We start from the raw sequence: 27,606 nt of genomic DNA, 5'->3' as shown, positions 1-27,606 counted from the left end.
CTGTGTTTGTTCCTGTGCATTAACACATGCTTCCCATTAACTTCAAACACATCTACTTGCTTCACTTACAGTAGATTACAGCCACACAGATAAGAATCCCACACTTCACTTTTTTGGGTTTTCTCTCTTCAAGCAAACTCCATGTAGCAGGTGGGCTTTATTTAAAAAAAATCTTTTGGGTGCTACCCCACTAAAAGACTGAGGAATAGAGGGACTTGTGGCCTTCTGGATGGATCACACTCTTCAAAACCTATGGAGCCCAGGGGTCTTTGAGGAAAGAATCTCCAACCACTGCAGATCCTTGGGTTCCTGTGCTGCTCTCTGGGGTGCCTCACTAGCAGTACAGTTCCCTTGTGTTTTCCAGGTGACCCCTACATTTTTGCATCCAAGGGGAGCAAACTGCTTGGACTGTCAGTTAAAGCTGCTCATGAGTAAAGCTACGATTTAGTCATGGGTATTTTTAGTAAAAGTCATGGACAGGTCACCGGCAATAAACAAAAATTCATGGCCCATGACCTGTCCATGACTTTTACTAAAAATACCCATGACTATTTTTGCTCCTGGGCCCTGCTGCTCTGGGGGCCCTCTGCTCCAGCAGTGGAGACTGACTTCCCCTGGTGGCCCACTGGTCCAAGACCCCCTGGGCACCGCTCTCCTGATGGCCTCCAGGGCCACCCCCCGGAGCTGCTGCTCTGGCCACCCCCAGGACCGCTGCTGCTTGGGTTGTTCCTGGGGCTGCCCTGGGGTGCTCCCTGGGGCCACTGCTGCTCTGGCAGTTCCTGGTGCCAGCCGCACCAGCCACTGCTGAGGCTCTCCCACACTGTAGGCATCAGTTGAGGGATGATGAAAATTCATAGCTGGAAACCAGACCTGCTCACCTATAAGTTAATATTTTTTAAAATAGGTGATAAACTTGTAAAGATGTGTTTAGACTCCATAAAATGCTCATAAGTTGCTGCGTGCATTAATCTTACTAATGTCTGTATCCCATGCTGTAAGGTAATATGAAAGTTTTGCTTTATAATTGTAAAACTGTCTGCTCTGAATCTGTGAATCTAGCCAAGAAGAGTGGTTTTCCTGCCCACCAAGAAGGACTATAAAGACTAACTGGGCCACTGTAGGATATGTGCAGGAGCCCTCATCCCATCAATTTTAACTCTGGGGCAAGGTCATATAAAGATCCTCGCAAGAAGAAACATTTATCTCTTTGCAGCTTGGCCTCTCACAAGGGCTGGAGCTAAGAAACAAAAGCAGCAATCTCCTGGGTCAACCTAGATTAGCCCTAAAAGACATTCAGCACTGACAGCTTACTTCATCTCTGTCACCTTTTGGAACCATAGATTGTAACTCATTTATGCTTATATGTTGTCTGCTTTAACCTGTAAATAACGCTCTCATTTCTTTTTCCTAGTTAATAAGTATTTAGTTTGTTTACTATAGGATTGGCTACCAGCATTGTCTTTGGTGCGAGACTGAAGGTATAAGTTGATCTGAGATAAGTGACTGGTCTCTTGGGACTGGGATCTTGTGATTTTTGGTGCAAGTGACCATTTATCACTAAGTCCAGCATGCCTGAGTAGCAAGATAGACTGGAGTGCCCAAAGGGCCTTTCTGTGACTCTATGGTAAGACTAGGACAGTGATCCAAGAGTTCACATTTGTTACTTGGTTGATGAAATCTGATCACAGAACATCCCACCAGATTGGGGTGTCTGCCCTGCTTTTTGACAGTTTGCCCTGAAGTTGGCACTCACAGTTGTGAATCACTCCAGACAGTGTGCCATGCTGCTCTTCTCTGGCAGTTCCACCTGTTCATATTACTGAAGAGAGGAGGCAGCTACTCTGACTCTGTCTCTTCCTGCCACCCACAGGCATGGAGTCTTTACCACATCATGATGCAGCTCCCATGAGCGCCGAGAAGTGGGGGATCATGTTGCATAGATCTAGCTACCCCCCATGCTCTACATAATTCTAGTTTTATTTGCCCTCCTCCATGCTTCACATTTGAAGGGAGCACAGAGACTCGTCTGCAAGGATCACCACTTACAAAGAGAACACCCAGCAGTGCTGTTTTCCATATGGCTAGGAATAAAAGATTTATTTTTATTTGTAAATTAGCACTGAATAGACGCTACTTTGCTATGAAGAAAACAACTCTGATAGAACAGGGCAAGTTTTTGTGTCTACACAAAAATTTGAAAATGGAGATGTTCAGCAGCACAGTAGTTCATTAAAGGTCTCAGAAAAATAAACCTCTGTATTTCACACTGTTCTCAATCATTTAAATGCAGTAAGAGAGGTGGGTTAATGTTATGCAGAACGAAAGTCCATGTTAAGCACAACAGGTCTTAGCACAATGAATTCTTCCTTCAGCAATGCCAGCTACAAGTGAAAAGTGGACATGATAAGCAAGTACAGCATAAAACAGCCTTAGGGCCTTGCTCACAAAAAGATTGGCTCATTATGGCTGCATCTCGTGCTGTGCACTGTATAGGAGATGGCCCACAGCTCAGTTACTGGAAGTTTGCTGGTGTTAAAGCAAGCACACAGATACCAACTTAGAACATACAGTGTCTGGATATAGGAAAACATTCATTCTTCATCATTACACTACTACATGTTTACAGCCGGAACATGTGTACAACTTCATTCATATAAATGCCAATACGCTGTGCCTCAAAACTAAGTTGCAAGTAAACTGGATTGGCTAGAATCAATATTCCCATGTATGCAGGACTTAATTATGTATTAGAATGCTGAACCTACAGAATCATAACTGATTGCATAAGGGAATGGCAAACTATTGCAAACTTAAGTTGATATTTGTTTTGGCTAATACTGAAAATACAAGGAGAAAAAAGTGTTGTAATTCTATTAAGCAAGTATCACAATTATGATGCTAAATTAACTCTGTTCCAGTACAAACACTCAGGGCCTGACCACGCACTCCACTTTCTAGCAAAATTTCCACTGAAGTTAATGAGAGTTAAACCTCAGCAAGGAGCTCAGGCTAATACAGAAAATACTATTTATTTTAATGTATTCATGGAAATGGGCACATTTCTTTCAGTTAATAAAATAATGTGCATTTTCTAGTACTAAGATATTTATCAGTCCTACACATTAACTACTGAAGGCTCAAATCCTCACTCAAGATTTGTGGACTTCTATAAAATGTAAAGACATCAATTTTAGATGTGTTCCTCGCAGAGCGAGTTATCAAACACTCAGATACATTTCTGAAGTCTTTTTCTGCAGAGACTACAAGTTACTATTTTTAGGGCCCCATCCTGTTTCCATTAAAGTCAACAGAAAAGTTCTTGTTGTCTAATGAGAACAGGATTGTGCTTTTATTGAATACGCAGCTTTAATATATAAAACAAAAAATTTATGAAGTGTCACAATAATGAATATGAAATAGAGTGCCCATTTTTGTTGTTGTATCACACTGTTTTCAAGATTAGCACCAATATGGACATATAAAGAGCATGCTGCTCTCTCATTTAAGACCATAAGTTTTTAAGCTTAGAAATGCAATTAAATCAACAGGAAACTGTTTATTTACTGATGGCACAATATGGCCCACAGTTAGTATCTTATGTATAATGCATTAAGTGAATTTTAAAGAGTATTATTTGTATTGGTTAATAAAATAGGCCATAACAGCCCCACAGGACCAAATGGAGAAGATAACAGAAACCTTTCATTGGAATTTCCCTAGATTTTCTCATACAATGCTCCAAATGCTTTTTGCAGTCAGAGGAAAGATTGAATTATTTTACTTACAGGAGTATTGGACTGTTCTGTTAACTTCTGCTCCCATACTTTCAAACGTCTCTCCCGTTCCTTTAGCTCCTGCTCTTTAAAGCTCAGATCACGCTCCAGTTTCTTCAGCCTCTCTAAGGTTGCCTCAATTTCACATCTGCAGAGACAATTTGTTAAGTCTCGTCTTTTTCTGACAGATATAAATTGTTCATAATTCCCACACGAACATTAATTAAATGTGAAAAGCTGAAAAGTACAATACTAACTCAAGCAGTACATTTAATTACCACCAAAACAAAGCCTTTCAGAGCATTAAAAACAACTGGTAGTGTTTATACTAGAGTATAAACCAGAATACCTTACTGCTTAAAAAAAAAAGAAAGAAAAAAAAAGAAGGAAAATCCCATCTTTTCTTTTAATATAATGAAATAGGTGCTATCAGTGAAGGAAAGTCGGTTCGGAAGCGATAATCACTAGCATTGCTATATGTATAGGCTAACAGCCTCATTTGCTTGGAGTTTATAACTTGGCCATAAATATTATTTGAGCTGAAGCTTGTTATACACAGTCTCAATAGAGGACTTTCCCCACTCCCGTTTCTCAAGGTTAAAACATAACAGATATGTAACCCCACACCAATGCTTTTTGGTCACACTACTTAAAATAATAGAAAGTTGTGGGACACAGTTTGGATTCACAAGGATTTGGACTGGACCCCTCTACATCAAACTAGCTTTGATTTTAAAGGGCTGTTGGGTTTTTTGAGGCCCAAATCATAATATACCTGGACTCTGAAATTAAAAGGAAGGACTTATAAGGGTGTGAATGAGTATGAGAGATGGGATGTTAAGAAGGAGTAGGAAAGGGGTTTTCAACACCATTCTCGTAAAGTTTCATCTGTGAGGGGTGAATTAGCTGCAAGATTGTTCCCTTTAGCATATTTTCTAATGGCTTGTCCAATCTAGCATCAAAATGTCTCTGGATGGAACATCCATCAGTCCCCTTCGAACATCATTCAACAATCTCTCTTCTATAATATGTACACTAATCTGTTTTTAATAGAGATGGGCCAAACAAATAATTCATTGATGTTAGCCCAGGTTTTTCCTTGTGAATAATCAAGAACAGACTTTGATTTGTACTTATTTACTCATTATTTGAAGTTATTTGACTAATGCCTTATATGAACAAAGTGTAGCCTGTAGATTGCTGCAAACTGTGAACCCTAATTGCTGCCTCAAATGTCCACTATTCATGCTGTCTGACTGGTTAGTCACATGGCATTGTTTCTGCTCTCTAAACTCCCACAGGAAGGTTTCAAGATGGCTACATGAATACTTCAGCTGCAAATGCTCCTGAACAACTATTCACAAGATTGTTTTGTGGAGGTGGAAAAACCTTGCAAACGACATTTGCTCCCACAGATGTTTGCAAAACGCAAATAAAAGGGGCTGCAAACACTGGAGCAAAGTGAATTCTGGGTTTTTTGAAAGAATGTAAATACTTTTTTTTTTTTGGTAGTGTTCCTCCAAATCTAGCATAGCGTGATTCAGCTGGAACACCCACCTTAGGCAGCTCAGGCTGAAAGTTTGTGAAAGCTCATGTACTATTCCAAGATGGTACCTACAAACATGAAGGGGAACTCAACCCTCATTTAAAAAAAGAAAAGAAAAGAAGTAGGCTTGAAAACATGAACTAATGCGAACAGATTACTAGGGTTGAAAGCTTGTTGTTAGTTTTTTCCTAAAGACCATAAGTGATTCACAATCCCTTCACCCAAGGCTGGCCTTTGAAGGTCTAGCAAGCAACATAACCATCAGTCCCTTGATTTCTAGGAAGACCTCACATCTTGTAGGCCTTGCAAAAACTTTTACAGCCAGTTTTGCAGAGGAGAACAGTTAATACATTTTTTGACTAAAACATCTACCCTTTTTAAAGGGCCAAGTCGACTAAGTATTGTGTAATTTAAAAGGCCTGAAAATGACAAGAACAAGAAAACTGATGATGTTAATATTCTAACTTATGTTATGTACCATGTATATTATTATATCTATTGTGTGTACAACAGGACAATTTGAGGACACTTATTAGCATTGCTTTTGTTGGTTTGTGTCTCAACTTTATTGCTACTTATAGGTAGTTTTATACATTTTAAAATATGTAAATTATAGTTTTCTCTTAAATAAAATTCTGCAACAGGAAAGTCCTGGTACCAATAGCTTTCCATATGTCAAAAGCATACTGTGTACTGTAATTATCTCTCTTCATTAGACAGAAACGTCTCTTATAATAAAAGGTCAGTCTGCGAAAACAGCTGCATTCTGAAAAATAATTCCACTGTATATAATAAAACAGTGTAATTAAAGAGAAAGCTACCGTACATTGCCCAGTTAATGAGTCTGTTACTTCATAAATACAGCAGCTGGAAACATACATTATAAGACGTGTGTATCTGTAGCTCTGCAGTTTGATCTTGCTTGCTTGATTTTGTTGAACCATTTCATCCTACAGTCTCAGAGAATGTGTCTTATTATAAATGATACACACAAAAATGGTGACTTGTATGTGATTTTTTTTTAGTTTTGCACTTTCATTGATAGATCAAAACAAGCATTAATACGATCACATTTAAATAGCCAGAATAGAGGCTCTCAAAAAAAGGAAAGAATGTGGCTAGTATACATGAAAAAAAATGCATACTAAATACAATCTCTATTTAACAATGAACATTTACATTACTTTTCAACCCTAATAAGAGACCTGCAGAAAGAACTATTAAATATGCTCTTCAAAATAAGTTTTATGTTGCCAGTCCTGAGACTGTTAGTCAGAAACAAGGACCTCCATTTGTAAAAATATCAGATATGGGGGAAGAAGAAGATATGGATTATGTTTAGACAATGATAAAAACAGACATATTAAATCAAATACTTTGGATTTTTACCAGCAGACATCACAGGAAGCTTGCAATCAAAAACATATTAGAGATGGGACAAATTGCCATCTGCCTATCTTTACTCTGCCATGCTGTACAAAATTAACTCTCTAGTTCTCTGTTTCATGCCAGTCAGAGCCACAGTAAGTCCAAGAGGAGTCTATGTACTCTGTGGCATCATATAGCCCTGTTGGGGTGCAATTTACTGCTGATCATCATACAAAACAAAAGAGTGCTCTGCCTTTTAAGGGAGAAACAAATGAAAATCGACTTTCCTCAGCAGTGAGTGGCTTCAGCCAAATCCCAGATGTAAATAACAGAGCGTGGCTCACCTCTCCAAAGGTTCTGCAAGGAGAGAGCCACATCCCCGTTCTCAACCTCGGCTCCAATCTTCTCTCTGACTTCTGCAGCCAGTCATCATCCGAGCTAACTCTTGACAGCACTTCCTATTCTTACCTACAGCTGGCCCAACTTGCTACTGGCCAAATTCCTAGGACATGTCTACACCAGGACACGCAGGAATGTTAATTCACCTTAACTAAAAGTGTAAATTTAAAGAGCCTGAGGCTTGGTCTACACAAGAAACTTAGGTTGGTATAACTGCATCTCTCAGGGGTGTGAACCCCTGAGCAACGCAGTTATACTGATCTAACTCCTGGTGTAAATAGCACTGTGTCAATGGGACAGCTTCTCCTGTCAACATAGCTACCACCTCTCGAGAAGGTAGGCTAACTATGTCAACAGGAGAAGCCCTCCATTGGCATAGGAAGCATCTTCACTAAGTGCTACGACGGCGCTGCCTGTGCAGCAGTATCACTGCAGCGCTGTAATTGTAGAAAAGCCCCTAGTTATAGTGCCTTAAAGCCCCTTGTGGCTGCTCTCATTCCAAAGTGCAGTGGCCTCAAATTTGCTTTAGCTTAATCCCCTTGGGCCACTTTACTTCTGAGTAAGAGAGTCCACACAGGAATTTAATGCATTTTAACTAAGGCTCTTTAAATTTGCACACCTTAGTTAATTCTCATTATGTCCCTAGACGCAGGGCAGGCAATTGTGGCTCTTATTCTAATCAGCAGGAGAGTAAACTCTTTTCATCCCAACTGCTGCATGGAGTCTCCATACACCCCACTATTTATACCTCCATACACCCCAATTTCTTTCTAACTGTGTCACATTTCTCTGACTACTTAACTCAGAATTTATCTTTGCTTCCAAGTGAATTGTTCTTGATCACGAATAAGTTTTTTTCCTCTCCTGATTCCCTTGTCTATAAGTTTATCAACTCTTCTGAAAAATTCTATAATTCATTTTTAACTTGAAACTGTACCTTTGCTGAAATGCCTTTCCATGGCTAGAACGACACTTTTCACTTGCAGTGCTTTATGTTTACAAAACATCAACCAGTATTCGCAATGCAACAGCTTCTGTGCCCCAAAATGAAATATTTCATAAAACAGGTAAGAAGATTCCTAATAAAGGAATAAACTTGCCAAAAGAATAAAAGTTTAATCTTACTGAATGTCAATTCAACAGGTATCTACTTTGCTGAATGGACCAGATTTAGTGGATAGTTGTTTGGTTCCTTCAGGAATCTGAGTACTTGCCCATCTCTAATATAAATATTCCTTACCAGATCCATTGGATTAACGTCTTATATGAAGTTTAACACTGAATAATGCAAAAGGCAGCTATCTGGATTATAAAAAAAAAAAAAAAAAAAGGAGCAATTACCATTATAGTAGCAGGACTGATCTTGCCAAAGTTTAAAAGGATAGTGGCAGAAAATGTGGAGGCTGCTTGTGGTCACATAATAAACCCGCATGATTAGACTTATTCTTCCAACATTTTTTGCCTTCTGATTGCTACCAAAAATGCAACACAGATAAAATACCAGTCCAGAAATCTGCAAGAATCATGGTGTCCAACAAACAATTCATATCCCAAAAGAATCTGGTGGATCCCTATTTGAGAGACAAGCATATTCAAAAGATATCTCAAGGCCAACTGGGGGGGAGTGGTAGAGGGAAGATAGGGAAACAGATATATTGATTTCTTATAAAAAAATAAATGTGACAAATAGAAGCCATCCAACAACTTAAGTGCAGTTTAAACAAACATGGAAAAATTAAACATAAGAACAACAGATTTCTTCATCTGGTAAATAAAACCTAGCTGAACTTTCAACAAAAATAATATTTTTAGATAGTTGAAAATCAATACATTAGAAATTTGTTGTGTACCAGGCACTTCAAGATCAAATTGCAGATTTTCTAGTATACATGCAGTTTACATTTTATATCAGCAGATGGCGCAAAATGTTAGTATACTGTACTGAGAGCTGAGATGCAGTTAGGAGATTCTCTGCTGAGTCAGTGCAGGAATAATGTCAGCTCTAAAACATGCTATTTATACTCTCATCATGTGACCTGGCTCAAACATCCCATCTTGTGCTCACTTTTTCCACACACACAATAAAATTCCCTAGTTATCAATTCCCCTTTGAAGTTTACCAACAAAGTTTGGGATTGTTTTGTTTAAACCCCATGTCTATAATCTCTTCCTTATTCTTTACTTCCCAGCTCCAGTTTTCTTGAATGTTTTTCTTTGCTTGTTTTCAGAGCTGCAGGCACAGAATATTTGAGTATTTGTGCTCCCAGTTTACCTGGACAGTGGCCAAAGCTTCTTAATATAGACTGCAATAAGATCATCTGGTAACAATCCTCTGCCTGTGCAGATCTGCTTTCAAAATTCTTGTCCAAACACTAAGAAATATTGTGACGCGCTAAGCTTACATACTGAGAAAGAAGCTTTTGGAACATTTCTCTTATGTTATTCTTTGCACACATATAAAATAGATTGAAAATTGGATCAAAAACTGTTTCAAATAATGGAAAGGACCCTTTACCTGGGTCTCCATTTGTAAGCATACTACTGGAAACAGGTTGTATCATTTGTTCAAACAATTTTTGTGCATTATCACAAATAACGGGTTGGCAGAAGTAATTCCTATCATGTGGATGCACAACTGATAACACCAAGTGGCTGCACATGCAAAGATTCAGACTCATAAATGTAGGCTTGTTTTGAAAATTTGGCCTTTTATGTCCCTTCCCTGTGTAACATGTAATTTGCACACTTATACACACAGATATGTACAAATGTAGTAATATGTAGCTTGAATCACAAATATCTTCACGTTAGAGACTGAATTCACACCCCTGGTTTTAAGATTTGGATGGCAAAACCCATATACATTTGTGATACTTAAAAAGTGTAATATTAATAAAATGCACAGCTTAAGCGTATTGACTCATAACTCACGTTCCACAACATTCTGGGTAGTCTTGAAAAAAAACAAGATCAAATATGTTCCAAAAATATCTACAGAACAAGTATTTTGTATTAAGAAAGTGGTTGCCATCTTGCCACCTGAGTCTGATTTCTTCTCCTTTTAGTAACTCTAATGCCAGCCACACAATTTGGCACTTAACCCTCTGGAAAGAGTCTTAATTTGCCCACATCATTTCACCTGAACACCATACCATCTTATTATGGAAGCAAAGAAACATACCTCCACTCTGCCTTGTTATGCAGGAATGAGTTACACTGGTCTGGAAGGTTGCTGTCATTGGACATGGATTCCAGAATTGAAATGATCTGCTTGAAAGATGGTCTTTTCTGAAGACAAAATGATAACAATAATCAGGGTTTTGTTTTAATATCGGACAATGTTAAAACATTAATGGGATTTCTCCTACTGCAACTGCAAGCACAAGCCTGCAAACAGCACACAGACTGGGATGCTGCCTACATAATTATCAGGTGTTCAGCTCATGGAAAAATTATTCAAAACCCATATATTTAAACTGTATACTTTCCACTGGAAAAGTCAGCACAAAAACTGGTACCATCTACAATTATGGCAGGGGAGGGATAGCTCAGTGGTTTGAGCACTGACCTGCTAAGCCCAGGTTGTGAGTTCAATCCTTGAGGGGGCCATTTAGCGATCTGGGGAAAAAATTAGGGATTGGTCCTGCTTTGAGCAGGGGGTTGGACTAGATGACCTCCTGAGGTCCCTTACAACCCGGATATTCTATGATTCTGTGGGGCCCCAACCTGCTACTACCACAATGTAAAATAATTAACAACAACAACAATATAATAAGGGATTTATAATGATTAGAAAGAAGGGTTTCTCGTGCAAAGAAGGAAAATTCTACCTAACAGTCCTAATCGGGGAGAAGCACGCCTCCCAGGGATTGGCAATGCCTTTCATAACACAGCTTTGCAACTGTAGGTCACAGGTAGGAACCCAACACTATTGATAGCTTGTACCAAATAGCTTGTACTGAATAGCTACAAGCCATTTGGTAGCCCGAGTGTGAGATCTCAGTTCAATTCCTACTAGACAAAGGTCCACATCACAAAAATTGCCCCTCCATAACGGGCACCCTTGTTGGTAGTCTCAGCAGAAGTCAGGGACTGAACAGACATCAGGACAATTGTGGTGACTCCTCCATGACAAAGCTGGGCATGTTGCCAAAGCAGTCAGGGGGGAAGTTCACAGTACCCATGCATGTGCTATTCATGTCCTGTGCAAAACTAAAGGCGGTCATTCTTAAACCCCTTTATGAAAACTAAATTCACTCATCATTCAGAGCAGTCATAACTTCTCTGCATTTTCTACTTTCTGCAGTCACAAAGGAAGCTATAGAGTAAGATAATTGTTGAAAACTGAAAAAGCCACAGTTAAATATATTTCTTGAAAGAGCAGTGACTCCATTAGTCTGTTTGACAGACCCCAGGCAAGGTTGAGACAAAAGGTTGAGACAAAATGTAGATACATAATAAAGGGATGATGCACATTCTCTCTGCATCTCATCGGTAATTACACCATTTCTGCTAAAATTACAGATGCAGCAATTAAAACGTGCGTTTTAATTTGGGTGCACAAAAACAATTAAGAACAATGCTGAGGTGTCTCTCCCAGGAAGATCTAAGTGATTTCTACATTATAAAAGAGAGACAATTTCTTTATTTCAAATGTCAAACAGCATAAAAAAGTGTCAAATGTATAACAAAAAAAGAGACAACCTCTCTTATACAGTAGTGCTGCACTATTCAATGCTAACTGGAGGCTTTTTTTGTCTGTCATTTTTTGGTCCATCTACACAATTTTCAGGCAAATGGTGCAGCAAGCAGATTTTCTCAGCGTTTGCCCAGCCATTGCTGTATCTGTGCATTTTGGCTCCTATCCCATAGAGTTCCCTGTACTGTAACCTGGAACATAACACCGTAGCAAGTGCAAACTTGGCAGTACTTTATTTGTACCTGTTGCTATAATTCTATAAATTGTTTCTAGTAAAGAATCCCAGTAGTTTGTTACAATGGTTCTCTCCCGTTAGTGAATCTCCACATGCATTACAGCGGATGGGGACTACACCATCACACAATTCCACATGGATGATGTTATAGGTAAAGCTTAGCAGGAGGCTCCCTTGTACCCATTTTACTCTGTGCTTAGAGTCCCAGAATACAATCATTGCTAGTTTTGGGTGGTGCTGCTCCAGGAGGCCAGGAGCTGATTTTTCAACTTGTTTTATTCTTTTCATATATTTAGCTGTTGCTGACCCAAATCCAGTGAAATGCACAAGGTCAGGGCTGCAGTCACTTGCCCTGTTTTGGGTTTGTGAGTAGCAATGTATGCTAAATGCATTCCTGTAATTCCAATAGCTTTTCATTGATGTTCCACCTCTGTTTGCCTGGAGCGTGGGATATGCAATGGGACAGCTTCCAGAACATGTTGGAAACCCCAGACACCATTAATGTATTTGTGTAGTGCTATTAAACACTATACAATCACTTAATAGGTGTGTAGTGTGTCCTTACTAAACTAGTTGCATTATCTGATTTTCAGGAGCAGATGAAGAGAGAGCAGCCCTGTTACCCAGGGTTCCTGGGGAAGCCCTCTTTGACAATGCCATGGTCTGCAAAAGAGGCGTCACAAGCCCCTGTTACATAAGCAATAAAATATTGAAATTAATACAAGTTTCGTTTCCAGAATGTTTGTGCGCATTCTGCTTGGTATGTCTTTCTGGGGGTCTTTGGGAAGTACTGTGCAGGGCTGAGACCAGCCAACTACTTCTTATGCTGCTCTCAGACCTGCCTAAACAGAGGGAGGGAATATAATGGTTGACAGAGAACAGAGCTGTCTCTGAAGGGCAGTTCAAAGCATTGAGTGACTGAGTTAGTTGTATGAAGCAATACAATGGTCAATACGATACCTGAGGTTCCTGCACACACTACTACCAAATTGGCAAGCAGTGAACCAGGACAGCCACAGGAGTTGTCAAAACTTTGTTCCAAGTGGACATTCACAACAGTACTGGGAATGCTTGTGCATCTGTGCATGTGGACACCAACTGTTTTACAGGCCTGGTAGGAACCTGAATCAGCCTTGGCAACAGCTTTTCTCTCAAAGGTAGATGGGATTTTGTCTGGAGCTGGAATGAGGCAACAGGTCTACACTGATTTTTTTTTTTTTTTTTTTTTAAAAGGAAGGTACCTTTTAATTTAATAAAAACACTGTAAGCACAGATTGAGGACTTTGGCTAAGATGTGGAAAAGTGACGCGTGATTTGGGGTGCCCAGCTTGAGATACCTTCTTTTTGGTCAGTGGGTGCTCAGCACTTTCTGAAAACAAGACTCCTGAAAGAGGTTTCAAGTTGGATACCCAAAATCACTAGTCACTTTTTAAAAATCTTGGCACTTACATCTCAATGCCTCATGGAAAAACTTTATAAAAGAAATTCCAATTCCAATGAATTGTGACGAATATTTTCAGTGTTTTCCTTAACTCAATATTTATTACTTGGCATGTTTGTATAAAAACAGGTCCTTTGATTCTATTACTTTATCTGTTCCAACTACCTCTCCCAGTTCCCAAGCCTCAGATGGTAATGGTATTTCTAATAATTTATGATGTCCCAGATCAGGTGGAGGATAAGCTGTAGAAACATATGAAACTGTAAGAAATTCAAGACCCTGTTTTAAGGTAAACTTCTCTACTAAATAAAGAGATCAATAGGGAGAAATCTTGTAAAAGCAACTATCTAATATCTTAGAAAAATAGGTTGTCTTGAAAGTGGTTGTCTAAGACAAGTAATTGCCTATTGGAGGTGCTCTTTAATAATCATTATTAATACTTGGCACATAATTGTCTTTTTCCATGTAAAATACTAAAGTTACTTTAACTTATAGGTTTTACTATATAAATACAATTCCTCTATGCATGCTTTATTCATAGCGATTTCAATTCAATGGGATAGATAATTTTCTTCAAATAGTAAGAAATTCTATAAAATTGAAAGCAAAGCCTAAAAACTGACAGACTAATCACAGGCAAATCACAGGGGAGTTGCATATTGTGGTATTACAATAAGGTCACAGGAGTCTATAACAAGGATTGCACTATATACTCCCTCTGAAGCGATGACTTTAACAACAAGCAAGTTGGCCACCAATATTTCAGAAGAACCCTTTATCACTAGGTGCTAGTCTGTCACCTTAGATTCCTATGCAGAAAGTCCCTCCACGTGCAGCTCTCTCCTCTTTTACAGAAGAAGGGCCATCTTCTCATCACCATCTCTGGAGATCTGTGTCTCACGAGGAAGTGGCCTAAGGAAATGGTTGTTATGCTCCAGCAATTTGCAGAAAAGCAGCACGATGCTGCATTAACTTTTCATCATAGCTGTCTAGGAACGAAGGGACTCCCTTCATAGGAAACTGGAGGGGGCTAAGGAGTCTGCAATGAAGAGGCACAGAGTCTTCATTTGGGAGGCACCATGTTGTTGGTGGATCTCAAGGGTCTTGAGGGACAGAACCCTCCACTCATTCAATGAGAGAACATGCCTTGTCCCCCACATAAAAATCTGGGGAAAAAATCTCCCTCTCAGGTTCTTTCCAAGCAACAAGACGATCTAGCTTTAAAGTAGCCAATTCATCCAGGAACAAATCCTGGTTCCACTGAAGCAGTGGCAAAACTCCTATTGACTTCAACGGGACCAGAATTCTGACTCCACCAAACTGAGTAAAGCAATATCATTTTCCTTCGTTACCTATCTTCACAAGAGAAGGAAATGCCTGCTCACATTTGATAACAAAGCTGATGCCATTATGAACTGTTTTCCAGCTACCTCCATAGGTATCTTTCCAACTAATTTTCTGCACAGCAGAATAGGGCAGTGGACTGAACTAAAATGGACTTTTCCCATCATCTATATGAGTCTTTACTAAGTAAATATTCCTTTAAATTACTCTTTTAGTTATCCCCACAAGGGCAGTTAAACAGGTGCAAAGGTTTACAAGCTTGATATAACAACTCTTCTTGAAGTTGCTTTTTATTCTGTTTTCATGTTAATTTAGGGCTTGTTCTGCCATCCTTATTCACACTGTGCAGGAATGTATATTGCAAATGCTCCCAATGTGCTTAGGGTGTCAGAATCAGGCCTTTAATCATTACATTATATGTGCAACTGCTTTGGGACTTCCGTGAAGAAATAATTTTATGAAGAAAATTTGTTTTATAGGTAAGAACTAAACTAGTTTTTCATTAAGTTACAGAAAAAATGTATTAGTTCTTCCCATCCTACCTTATGCACAGCTGTTCCAGTCAGTATCCCAATGCTGACTTCCTTAAACAGGTCTGGCTTTAGAAGGCAAGAGAGGCATCCAGCCATATGTTCTAGATGATCATAATGAAAAGCCCTAGCTAACAGTTTTGAATTGGTTTGCAGCAGCAGTAATAGGCCAGCTGTGCCCTACAAAATAAGACTTACACACTAAATTGATGAAGACGAAAAAGAAATAGATACATTTAACGTGAACACAATAAATGAAATTACCTTTGAATCAGCTTCCCAACACTGACGCATCAGTTCTGCAAAACTTCTGGGACAACTGCTTGGAATGGTTAATCTCTGCAATGGAGAGAGGATTCACCAGTTAAATGACAGCAAAGAGCATTTTATTTTTTTTAATGGTTTAGTCATAATACTTTCCATAAGACCGGTCATTTGATGTTTCAAGCAAAAAGATGAGGCAATTGTTCAAAATAATCATTAACAGAATAAAGGCCAGTATGACAAAAGTCCAAAATTGAGGATCAATGTTCAAAATCCAAAAGAAGACACCATGGACAGGTATAGTTAGACCCATAAGGGATGGGTGGAGCAAATATTCAAACATAGTAGGTTAAAAAATTAACATGTGCCCAATAGATCAAATGAGGCAAGCCCATGGAAAGTCTCGCAAATGAATATTAAATGTTTGGATCCAATTAACTGCATTACTGGGTGTCCACAGATGTAAATAAATATAAATGTGATGTGGGAGAAAACTTAACCCCTTTCTCCCACATAAAGTAATCCAGCAATATTTTAGTAAAATCACTGTTGATATCACAGAGAAATGGCTGAAATACACATTGCATTGTCTGAGGAGGTGATGAAGTTAAAAAAAATATAAAAGATTTCTATGAGAACCTTACTCCACAAGGTAAGTTTCATGAAGCTGTGGTCACACTGATTAATTGTGATATCAGTTGCTCAAAAAAAGAACTCAAGGCCAGTACTAAAACCATTAGCTGTACAATTACAAAACAATTACAACCAGGACTGCTGCAACAAAGAACGAGCTCTAACCCAATTTGGTTTCCTTTGTAGGGAATTAGAAAGATACCTAAAACAGGCTCTCTTAGAGGCAACTTTTAATTTGCAAACACTTTTTCAGTCTGGAAAGATCCAAACCCAATCTCTACATTTGATGAAATGAGTATCTTTACCACATTACATTACAAGGAGATACCGCTGGGCTCTCAGTTAACGGACTTCAGATGTTTGATACCAACTAAAATAGATATGTAAATACACAACAGAATGGTTCTTCATTGGAGGATCTGGAAGGACCTAGAAATCTGAGAGGCCAAGATGGAAAAATGATTCTCTAGTCCTATAAACAGGACAGAGGCATATAAAGATGATCTAACCAAGATATTATAGTTCCATTCAAACCAACTTGCTACCCCAGGCACTTTGCTGCACTAATTCTGGCACTGCACAAGTAAAGCAGAGCAAGTTGTATCAAATTATACCATTATATTACTACAACGTGACCTGCAAAGCCATATGAGCCACAGCATGCCAAAATAGGAGTACAACAAATTTGTCTGCATTAGCATTTAAACAAGACAAAAACTGGAAACATGAGATCAGTAATGCCTTTATTGTGTGAGTGTAATTATTAAAATAATGCATTGCTGGTGAAAAGGCTTTCTGCACAAAAAATACACTGAAATTCCTACAGTGCATGAACAAATTGCACTGCTATTTGATACTCGGTCAAGTCATTTGCCTAAAAATATGTCTGCTAGTCTTGCTATGGCATTTGTGTGTAACCCTCACTGTTCCAGTAGATGGAAAATAAATTAACAGGAGACACGTAATCATCAATTACGTCTGTTTTATGTGTGCAGAATGTAATTTGTCAGGAAATATATAGGTAGCATATTCCAAGGCTATCATACCATAATAAAGAAGATATTCTCAGTACTAATTTGTCATTAGCTAATGCCAACCATAATCTGAGCATTCATATTGGGGGTGGAGCAGGTCTGGATTAAAATGGAAAATATTCACGAAGGATGAAATTCACCTGTGTGCAGAAGACTAAAACAAGACCCAGGCACCACTGAAGTCCTACTTAACCTCTTAGGAACTCCCTTTGCACCAGGTTGATCTTTGCCCTCAGTGAGTATGCTTTAGAACCAGTTCTGCACTGACTTTTATGGGGAGTTCTGCACTGACTTTTAGAGGGAGAAGAACGCAAGATTGGATCAACAGTGTGTTTAATTCTGCTCTGAATCGCACCTATGCAACCTCATTGACATCAGTAGGGTTTGCACTGGTTTATTTGAGAGAAGAACCTGCCCCTTTATATTTATTTACTTGCTGTGAGACACACAAACATTCCATTTTTCTTCTGTTGGAGAAGTGAGGAATAGGAGAGCAAGTTATTGCAGGACTGTTATTTTGCAGGACTGTGTTGGGCATATTCAATAGATTGTGATCAGATTAAAAAAATAATCTGTGAGAGTTAAACTATCAGTGTCAATTCATTCACTGCACCACTTAGGAAGGAAGACTGTGTAATAGGCACCACCATGCTGTTGCAACTAACATCTAGTATTGAGAGGTTCATGAAGGACACTTGTTTTTTCTTAAGCTTCTTCTGGCGGCATGTAAGGCAGCATGGCATGCCCATATTTTGCTTATAATATATTTTAATAGTTCCTTGCTTTGGAAAACCATGAGGAAATATATCTGTACCCTTTAACATCTTTCAGCCGAAAATCAGTTCTCTTCAAATCATTTTAAATGGTCTGGTATTGTATGGCAGATCCTGCATAAACCTGTGTACTTGATATGCACAGGAATGCCATATACAGTATATGGAAAAGTTTCTGGTCTCTCTCTCCAAAATAACTTGGCATTAGCTGTATGAGGCTTTTTCCATAATGGGAGAAGGAATCCCGTTATGTTTCCTGTTCTGGAAATATTATTCTGTAGAAGGCTGAGTTCATAAGGCTTCTCTCTATTAATGTAGCATTTCCAACTAATCTGGACATCTCATATACTTGGACAGGGAGTGGAACCAATCCAGTCCCCAAACAGAACTAAAAAAGAAAAAATACAAAGGTGTTTCCCTCTTCATTTGTCTCTCCCTCTGCTATTTAATATTTAACTCTATTTTATTTAAGTATTTTGGGAAACAGTTTGTATAGAAGAATATAAAATTTTATTGTAGAGATACTGGGTTGTATTATAATGTTACCCAAGCTTCCACTATGTCTAGATAGTAGAGGTTTCCTCTTAACTGAGATTTCCATGCTTGTCTGTGTGTGGTACAGTCCCAACTTTAAATGTTTTTTAAATGTAGTTACTGTCTTTGATATCAAAGAACCATGTGTTCAGACATATAGCTCACATGCCCAACTAACTGAAAGCCTCAATTTGTGCGAAGAAGAAAAGCGAGGCTGGGGACGCTGTACAAACGGTGTTTACACCACTGAAGTTCTTTTGAAATGGAAAGACTCTGCATGAGGAAGCTTGCAGCTATGCCACAGCCTTGCCAATACCAGTGAGGAGCTCATCTTCAATGTAGTGTTGAACGTAGGTGGCAAAACTGTAATTTCTCTCTTTTTTTTTAAACTATTTTTTCTTCTTTTATTTTTGAAATTCTCATCTAAGCGGCAGTTTCTTGTACTATAGTGACTCCTGCTGGGAGAGTTAAGTTGAAGTAGCTGAAGGTCTCTTACAGATATATCAACTCCCGGCCAGTAAAAAGATGTCCTAAACGCAGGAGATGGAGTTAAACTGTTCCCCTACCTTGGACGCAATGGCTTCTTTCATCACTAAGAACAAACCCCTAGGTTTTACAATTGAGACTGAGAAACTAGTACAGTACTTGTACAATTTTTGATCTACAGCATCACGACGTGAAGCTGCAACAATTAGATGTAAAGGGTCCATTCATGAGGAATAACATCACTTTGACCCTTTGTGTTAGCTCCTACTGCTAATCTTTCCATACGCGTGAACTTACTTTCAATTTGAAGAAGATGAAAAAGTCTTTTGCAAAACCCCAATACTGTTTTCTGATCTATGTACCTGAATGTAGAAATGTAGTCTTACCTCGTTTTTTTCCACTACAAGCCAAGCTACTTGTAATCCTTCCAAGCCTTTAAAGGGGACCTCCCTTGTTAGCATCTCCCAGAGAACCTGGAGCAGAAAAAAAAGAAAAGAATTTTTATTTCTGTACTTTGTATTTTAAATACATCATTAAACCCTGATACAGCACTATCTGTATCCAATTAATCGGCAACCAGATCCCATTTGCAGTAACTTGGACAAATGTTTGTGTGCAAGATCCTCTCTCTAAATTAATTTTATTATTTCTGTTTTTCTCTCTAAAGCAAAACCAAATAAAAAACTGTGTTGCGCGGGGCCCAAGGTCTGCAATTTTGTGAAACCCATAGGAAATATTCTCTTTCCTTTAAACCATAAAGTGGTGGTTCATCCTTGCAAGATAGTGAACTCCCTCTCCCCAACACCAACTAGACAAACCTTTTCATTACAATAATCCTACATTTTAAAATATTTCTATACAACTACAGATGGCTTCTTAGTAACAGTAACAGTAACAACAACTTCTTAGTAAACAGTATCTGAGCCTATACGTTTTTAGCTTCTGAGATATGCCTATAACAAAACACCCAACCCAAAATATACTTTGTAAGTAATATAATAATTGTTGCTGCCAACAAGTTTGTGATTATATTAAACTAAGTGGTATAGCAGATATCGGATATTAATATTTTATCTTTAATCTCCCTACAATACTTTATTTTCAGACATGGGAGGATCTCCTCCATCTGTGTATACATGTAACATTTTTGCACATATTGCACCAACTCATTAAATCAAATGGTAACTGAGAATCTCAAATACTTTGTAAAAATGAGATCAACATCACCAAAAGAGCTAAGAATCAATAAGCCCAACTTCTTTTTCTACTACAGAGACATAATATTGGAGTTTAACAAGTTAAAAGTCACTCTTGTCTCCATTCATACATGTATCTACTACACTGGATCTCCATATATGTATTTCTTGATACAGATATAAATAACTATATAAAAACTTCTTCAGCTCAAAACACACCAAAAAGGGGCCAACATTTATTGACCACTTAGCCAAAAGTTCCAAGCACCTTGTATAAGTCTTGATATCCTATGCTATTTGGGCTAGTACTCAGGCTTATTCAAGCCACATCATTTTCAATGAATTATGGCCAACTTTGAAGGTAATTAGTAGGAACATGCAAGAATATTGGCGGACACAATATTGGCAGAAAAATCAAATGAACAGGGTGTTCTATCAAAAGAGCTGCTAATAATTCTGTTTGAGCCAGAACCTGATTAGTAAAGGTAAAAGTATCTTAGAAGAAGTCATTGTACTAAAAATTTTCAAGGGAAAGTATTCATACAGTTACCCAATCCCCTGTATGGTTTAGTTCATTCCCTTTAGAAGAAGGAAAATACAACTCAATTTGTTATTCCAGTTACCACACATCTGCTGGTAAGGCTGAGGAAAAGAAGGGAATTTAACTGCAAAAAAAAATTCACTAATTTGGTATTCCCATGAAGCTCAGACACCCCAATAAGCAGTCAGCATAAAACAAAAGCCACCAAACTGTGCAGGTGAGCAGACTCGCAGAATTACCTCATCTGTATAACTGTGGGGCTATTGTGCCCTATGTACTACAAAACGCCACAGGAATTCTCACGAAAGATCACACATCAAATGTAGAATAATGGTTAGAATTGTAAAATATTATTTAAAATTCTTCAAATGAACAACAGTACATATTGAAATATGTAGGTTTCATATACCACCAAAAGCCTGTAGCTGTAAAAGACAACAATTTTGCTTTTCTCACACAACAGGTAGTGGTTGTATGTTTCCATTCATGCACATAAATTTCCACAGAACATTTTGCATTTCGTTTTTGATGCCATTTTTACTTTTATTTCCATTGTCTTATACAGCTCACTGGTTTCCTAACCTAACTGTATTAGCTCCAAATACTCCAAACTATACTTCATAACCCAGAAGAGATTAAGGAATCTGAGAAAAGTAGGAAGAATTCCCTTTTAGTATCCCTATTGTTCACTAGTAGCATTAGAAAGCCAAAAGATGAGGAACTTGAGTCCCAAAAGTCTCTGTTATTTCCAAAAGATTTACGTAGAACAAGCTTTGTCAGTGATGCCAATTTCATATTCAAATCAACAATCTAAATAAAGATTTTCCCACCAAACTGGAGCTCCATGGTAACATTTTAATTGCCTTGTTTTTGTAAGAGTTTCAACACAGTCTTATGAATTGGCTACACTAGACTGTCAGTCAAAGTGGAACCAAAACTGCAGAGGGAAGCAGTCTAACTGTAGACACAGTTCAGAGAACCATACATAAAAGGATTTACCGCAGAGGTTTGCAAATTGTGGTCCCTAGAGCTCAATCTCCTTCTTGTGAACAGATAGAGAGAAAGTGAACATGTGGGGAGGAGAACAGGAAATGAAGAGCAAGAGTGTGATTGTCTTTTTCAGAAAGTTTCAAATACTTTCCCAACATTACTTAGTTCCTAAAAATTCCCACGATTACTTCAAGTTCAGCTCCACTGGGGGCAGTTACGCTGGGAACACTACAGACAGGGCTCCAGGGAGCTGCCAGCAGTTTAAGTACCGTATTGTCTATCTTTGCTCAGAGCAGGTCTACACAACAATGATTAAAATACTGATGGCCGCTGGTGTCTTGTCTACACGAGAGCTCTTCCCCTTGTTACCACTCTGGCTTTGAAATGGCAGTAGCAACAACAGGGGATTTTTTGTAAAAGAGTCCTCATAAAGACCAGACCCACAACAAATTTCATGTTGACTCTAGCATGTCAACTTCAAAATTGTCATGTACTTTCTCCTCTTTTCTTTTTGTGAAGGGCTTTCTATACATGGAGTTATCTCCGATTAACTATACTTGATTAACTCCATTTATGGACACTCTTATTCCAGAATAAGAGTGCCTTGTTCTGGTTTACCTTTAAGCTTATTCTGGAATAAGGGTGTGCACACAAGGAGTTTATCAGTGATTGCTAATCAGGAATAACTGTATTCAGACAATCCTTAGAAGAGACCACTACACTAGTCAGTAGTGGCTAGGTCTGGAATGTGGATAATGGAAGACCAAATAAATGAGGATATCCCTTTTAATCCACACTACCTGTAAAAGTTTGTGTTCATGTAGAGGGTTTCAGCATAGCAATCAATCCTGAATTTAATTGTTTGAATACTGCTTTTAGAGAAGGTGAAACAAAAGAAGGGATTTTGAAGGTAGAATGGGGTCTTCTCAGATCCTTTTTCCTCAGCCTCTTTAAGATCTGCTGAAGATTTTCGAATGATCCGTTCTTCCATCTGATGAGAGCTGTAGATGTTGCCGTCCGAAGATACTTAATACTAGCCTTGAGTTAAGCTGGATGAGATGAAAATGATTCAAGGTGGTTTTGAAGTGGTTACTATAACGTTATTTCATATTAAATATATAATTTTAAGATGTTTAACAAAAATAACAAAAAATATATGTAAGGATCAAACTGTTTCACAACTTCTATGGCTGAGACTATGCTTACATGTTCTACACATCTCCTGGTTTTCTTTTGTTTTTTCTTTTTAATATGCTAAAACTTTTACTGCCCTTTACAGAAAAAGGTAATTGAACATGTTAACAGTAGTTGGATTCTTGGGCAATGTATTAAATCTATGCAGGGATCATTTTCACACAGAATGGTGATTCTTGCTGCAACTTAGCCAGGAGGCCAGCCCAACTGACGTCCACCAAGAACATGGAGATGTACAAGATAGACAGACTGCCCACCATCTGGCCCTTCATTCATGACCATTTGGTATCCATTGGTCAAGCCCAATTCAGCAGCACACTTCTTGTCAACAATCATTAAATGCCCAAGAAGAGATTCATCTGAATCTTCTGCTTCAGATAATTGGACAATTGGCTTCTTAGGAACCACTAGGAAATGCGTTGGAGCTTGAGGTGAAATGTCATGGAACGCAATGCACTCCCTCATCCTCGAAGATGATTTTGGCCGGGATCTCCTTGTGGATGATCTACCCAAAGATGGTTTCCCCGCCGGGCCGGGTGGCCCGCGCCTTACGGATCTCATTGGCCATCACTGCTGGCTCGGCCCTCTGCGTGCAGAGTCCAGGTAAATAGACCTGCACTGCAACTAGTTAATGAGTCTGTGTTATTCACTTGTTACCACTTCATCTGTATGACTGAAAGATATCAGTATAAATCCCATATGAGAATGAAATTGGTAAAAAACTCCGAGTGCCAGAAAAACAGGCTAGGGGAAGTCACAATTTAGTAATTTAAGCACACCATTTTTCATTCTTTATTCAACTCTCTGGTGAAAACAACAGGTAGAAAACAGAACACGGATAGTTTTACACAGCTCTCTTATTGACTTGGACTCATAACCAGGGTTAGAAGAAGTGCAGCAGGAGGGGTGATGGTCTTGTGCTACTCCAGGTCATGGTCTTTGTATGAGACCTGACAACGAGATTAGTCCAGCAACTCTCTGCACCTATCCAAATAGAAGTTAAGATCCCATAATTCTTTTCAAAAAGAGTATGGGATAACCCCAGTGTAAAATAAAATAAGTTCTCACACCCAGGTCAAAGTGTGAGCAATTGCCAACAGCTGCTGCATTAAACGTCACAGCCTCTACACAACCAGTATTTAATTAATTGCTTTAATAAGTGCTAAAATATGTCAGCTATGAAAGACACTGCATAAACCCCCCAAAATTAAATACATATACAATATATCCAAATGGAACTCTGCAGAGCTAGGATAAAATAACTGATATTCTGAGTGTATTTCTTTACAATTTCAAAACAGCTACGGCTGTTTTAAAGAGTGAACATCATTATTCCACAAGCATTTTCAAAGCAGCTAGACAAGTGAAGAATTATAGTCTGTACAACACATAATGACATTAGAAAGAAACTTTAGCTACGCGACTGAAAATCTAGGTTGATAGATTCTGATACTTAGCATCCGTTGTTTAGAGCAGTATCGATTTGGTGGTTCAGAGAAAATCCAAGACCTATGTTTGTGTCTGGATAAATCAGCTGGAATATTTGGTTTTATTTGTTAGTCAACCTTATGAAATAATTTACTAAATCTCAAAGGGAGAATTTGGAAGCCATTAAGCCAATCATGAAGAGCAGAACAAATTACTCTAAACACTGGAATGCAATATCTGAGAGATCCTTTCTAATGCAACACGACCCATTTGCAAATAGGAAAGTTCACCTCAGCTGAGGAAAGACTCAGGCCTAAGTGCTGACAGAAATTACTGGTCATTTGATGGGAAGAGGCTCTCTTACACAACAAACAACATTCACAGCCACATAATAGTTTATAGAAAGTAAACCCATTCCAGGAAAAAAAAAATGTAGGGAAGACTACAGATTCTGCAAATAGAATGACCTTTCCTAGCGTCTCATTAGTTTACATTTGAAAAGGATCCTGCTCTTTGTTATCAGCATTTCAGCTGAAGAAAAGCAGATTTGTCTGTCTAGCACAAAGGCCACTGGCAAGTGTTACACTTTGAAAGTGAACTGTTCAAAATTTGTTTTTATATATCAAATCATTGTAAGAGCAAGAGATCTACTTTTTCAAAGGTGTTAATTCTTAGCCTTTAAGCAGATTCACTACTAGTCTAAAAGTTTAGTTGAGGAGAATTCCAACTTTCAAAGATATACTAGGACAAATTCTTTACTAAGTCAGTAATTCCCAGCAGAGAATCTGGATCACTGCATTTTGCAAGAGTCTGATTCACCACTGCATTACTCTGCTTTTACATCTGAATATCTACATTGAAATCAATGGTGCTAGAGGGGTGGAAAACTGGAACATAATCAGGGTGGATCAGGTCATAGGTGTCTGTGATGGGGTATCCATCCCACACAGGACTGGAAGGGGTTAAGATGGCCAGATAGGCCTATTAACTCCACACACCTGGAGGAAGAGCTAGGGAGCTGATTGCAATTAGGTTCAGCTGTGCAGGAACAGGTGGGGCCTATAAAGCCAGAAAGCTGGCAACAGATGGAGCAGGGAAAGGGCAGTCACTCCCTGAGAAGAGGGTGGAGGGTTTGGACCTGGTACACTCAGCACAAGGAGGGGAACAAGGAGTTGTAGGAAGCAGTCCAGGGAAGGAGCAGCGAGAGCTGGGAGAGAAAAGCCCAGAACTGCTGGGTTGAGGGTCCTTGGACTGGAACATGGAGTAGAGGGTGGACCTGGCTTCCCCTACCAGCCACCGAGGGCATGGTATAAACCAGTAGGGCAGTGAATGGGAAGACTGCCTGGGTCACTGTGGTAATGACAGGGAATTGAAGGATTGTACCCCAAAAGGGGGAATGCTGAGTGACTTAGCTGGAGGACTAAGTCACAAAGAGGATGCTGCAGTTCCTGGGACAGAGACAATGTGACGGGATGCGACCACAGAAAGGGGCATCGACCTTGAGAGCTAATCCCCTGAGAGACCAGGAGGTGGTGCCAGACAAGCAGTGAGTGGTGCACCCCATGATAGTATTTAAAAATTCTAAAACATTGGACGTGTCCATAGGAGAACATATGTCTCCAAAATACATATGAATGATAAAACAGCCATATGGATCACATATTATTATGCACACCGAAATATCACTATAAGACAACAAGGCATAGGCCAATGTAACTCTGTATATATATGCAAAACCATTTTGTGGGAAGGTTATTGTATTAAAATATTTCACTAATAGTGAACTGGCTAGCATATGGCTATACTGTAAGTTGTCTGAGTTTTACCTATAATCACAGAATTAACAAATTATCTTTACTGTTTATACACAGGACAAATAAATTTTAACTTTACCAACTAAATGCTCCTACGGTTTGTGCTATACCTAATATAATAATATATTAAACAATTCTGTAAACTGGAGTAATAGTAATAGGATGAAATTTAATAGTGAGAAGTGTAAGGTTATGCATTTAGGGATTAATAACAAGAATTTTAGTTATATACTGGGGACGCATCAATTAGAAGTAACGGAGGAGGAGAAGGACCTTGGAGTATTGGTTGATCATGGGATGACTATGACCCGCCAATGTGATGTGGCCATGAAAAAAGCTAATGCGGTCTTGGGATGCATCAGGCATTCCAGTAGAGATAAGGAGGTTTTAGAACCGTTATACAAGGCACTTTGAGACCTTACCTGGAATACTGTGTGCAGTTCTGGTCTCCCATGTTTAAGAAGGATGAATTCAAACTGGAACGGGTACAGAGAAGGGCTACTAGGATGATCCGAGGAATGGACAACCTGTTTTATGAAAGGAGACTCAAGGAGCTTGGCTTGTTTAGTCTAACTAAAAGAAGGTTGAGGGGACATATGATTGCTCTCTATAAATATATCAGAGGATAAATACCAGAGAGGGAGAGGAATTATTTAAGTTCAGTACCAATGTGGACACAAGAAAAAATGGATATAATCTGGTCATTGGGAAGTTTAGACTTGAAATTAGACGAAGGTTTCTAACCATCAGAGGAGTGAAGTTTTGGAATAGCCTTCCAAGACCTATCTGGCTTTAAGATTAAACTCCATAAGTTTATGGAGGAGATGGTATGATGGGATAACATGATTTTGGCAATTAATTGATCTTTAAATATTCATGGTAAATAGGCCCAATGGCCTGTGATGGGATGTTAGATGGGGTGGGATCTGAGTTACTACAGAGAATTCTTTCCTGGGTATCTGGCTGGTGAATCTTGCCCATATGCTCAGGATTTAGCTAATCGCCATATTTGGGGTCGGGAAGGAATTTTCCTCCAGGGCAGATTGGAAGAGGCCCTGGAGGTTTTTCGCCTTCCTCTGTAGCATGGGGCACGGGTCACTTGCTGGAGGATTCTCCTTGAAGTCTTTAAACCATGATTTGAGGACTTCAATAGCTCAGACATAGGTGAGAGGTTTTTCGCAGGAGTGGATGGATGAGATTCTGTGGCCTGCGTTGTGCAGGAGGTCAGACTAGATGATCATAATGGTCCCTTCTGACCTTAATATCTATGAATCTATGAATTCCTTAAATTCTCTCACTAGAATTTTATTTACAGCTAATTCACACTGACTAAGCTGTAACAACTTTTGAACTAGACAATTCTAGAACTAGCTTGGAATTTCTC

At 38.9% G+C, this 27,606-nt stretch overlaps 1 protein-coding gene and 1 pseudogene across 4 annotated transcripts in view; both read right to left on the bottom strand.

The window, feature by feature from the left end:
* The window catches only part of MAP3K20 (mitogen-activated protein kinase kinase kinase 20), a 129,093-nt gene that overhangs the window by 41,791 nt on the left and 59,696 nt on the right, over positions 1–27,606 (bottom strand). For all 4 annotated transcript variants that reach the window (XM_048869632.2, XM_048869629.2, XM_048869631.2 and 1 more), the window contains exons 8-11: positions 19,446–19,532; positions 15,600–15,674; positions 10,268–10,374; positions 3,786–3,921 (exon numbers count right to left, since the gene is read on the bottom strand). In XM_048869632.2, coding sequence (XP_048725589.2) covers positions 3,786–3,921; positions 10,268–10,374; positions 15,600–15,674; positions 19,446–19,532 — 405 coding nt within the window. The remainder of the gene's footprint in view (positions 1–3,785; positions 3,922–10,267; positions 10,375–15,599; positions 15,675–19,445; positions 19,533–27,606) is intronic.
* LOC125644715 (adenosine 5'-monophosphoramidase HINT1 pseudogene) lies at positions 23,049–23,548 on the bottom strand (annotated as a pseudogene).

This window comes from Caretta caretta, chromosome 11 (assembly GCF_965140235.1).
Source record: "Caretta caretta isolate rCarCar2 chromosome 11, rCarCar1.hap1, whole genome shotgun sequence".
Classification (NCBI taxonomy): domain Eukaryota; kingdom Metazoa; phylum Chordata; order Testudines; family Cheloniidae; genus Caretta; species Caretta caretta.
This window is presented reverse-complemented; position numbering and strand designations above follow the sequence as displayed.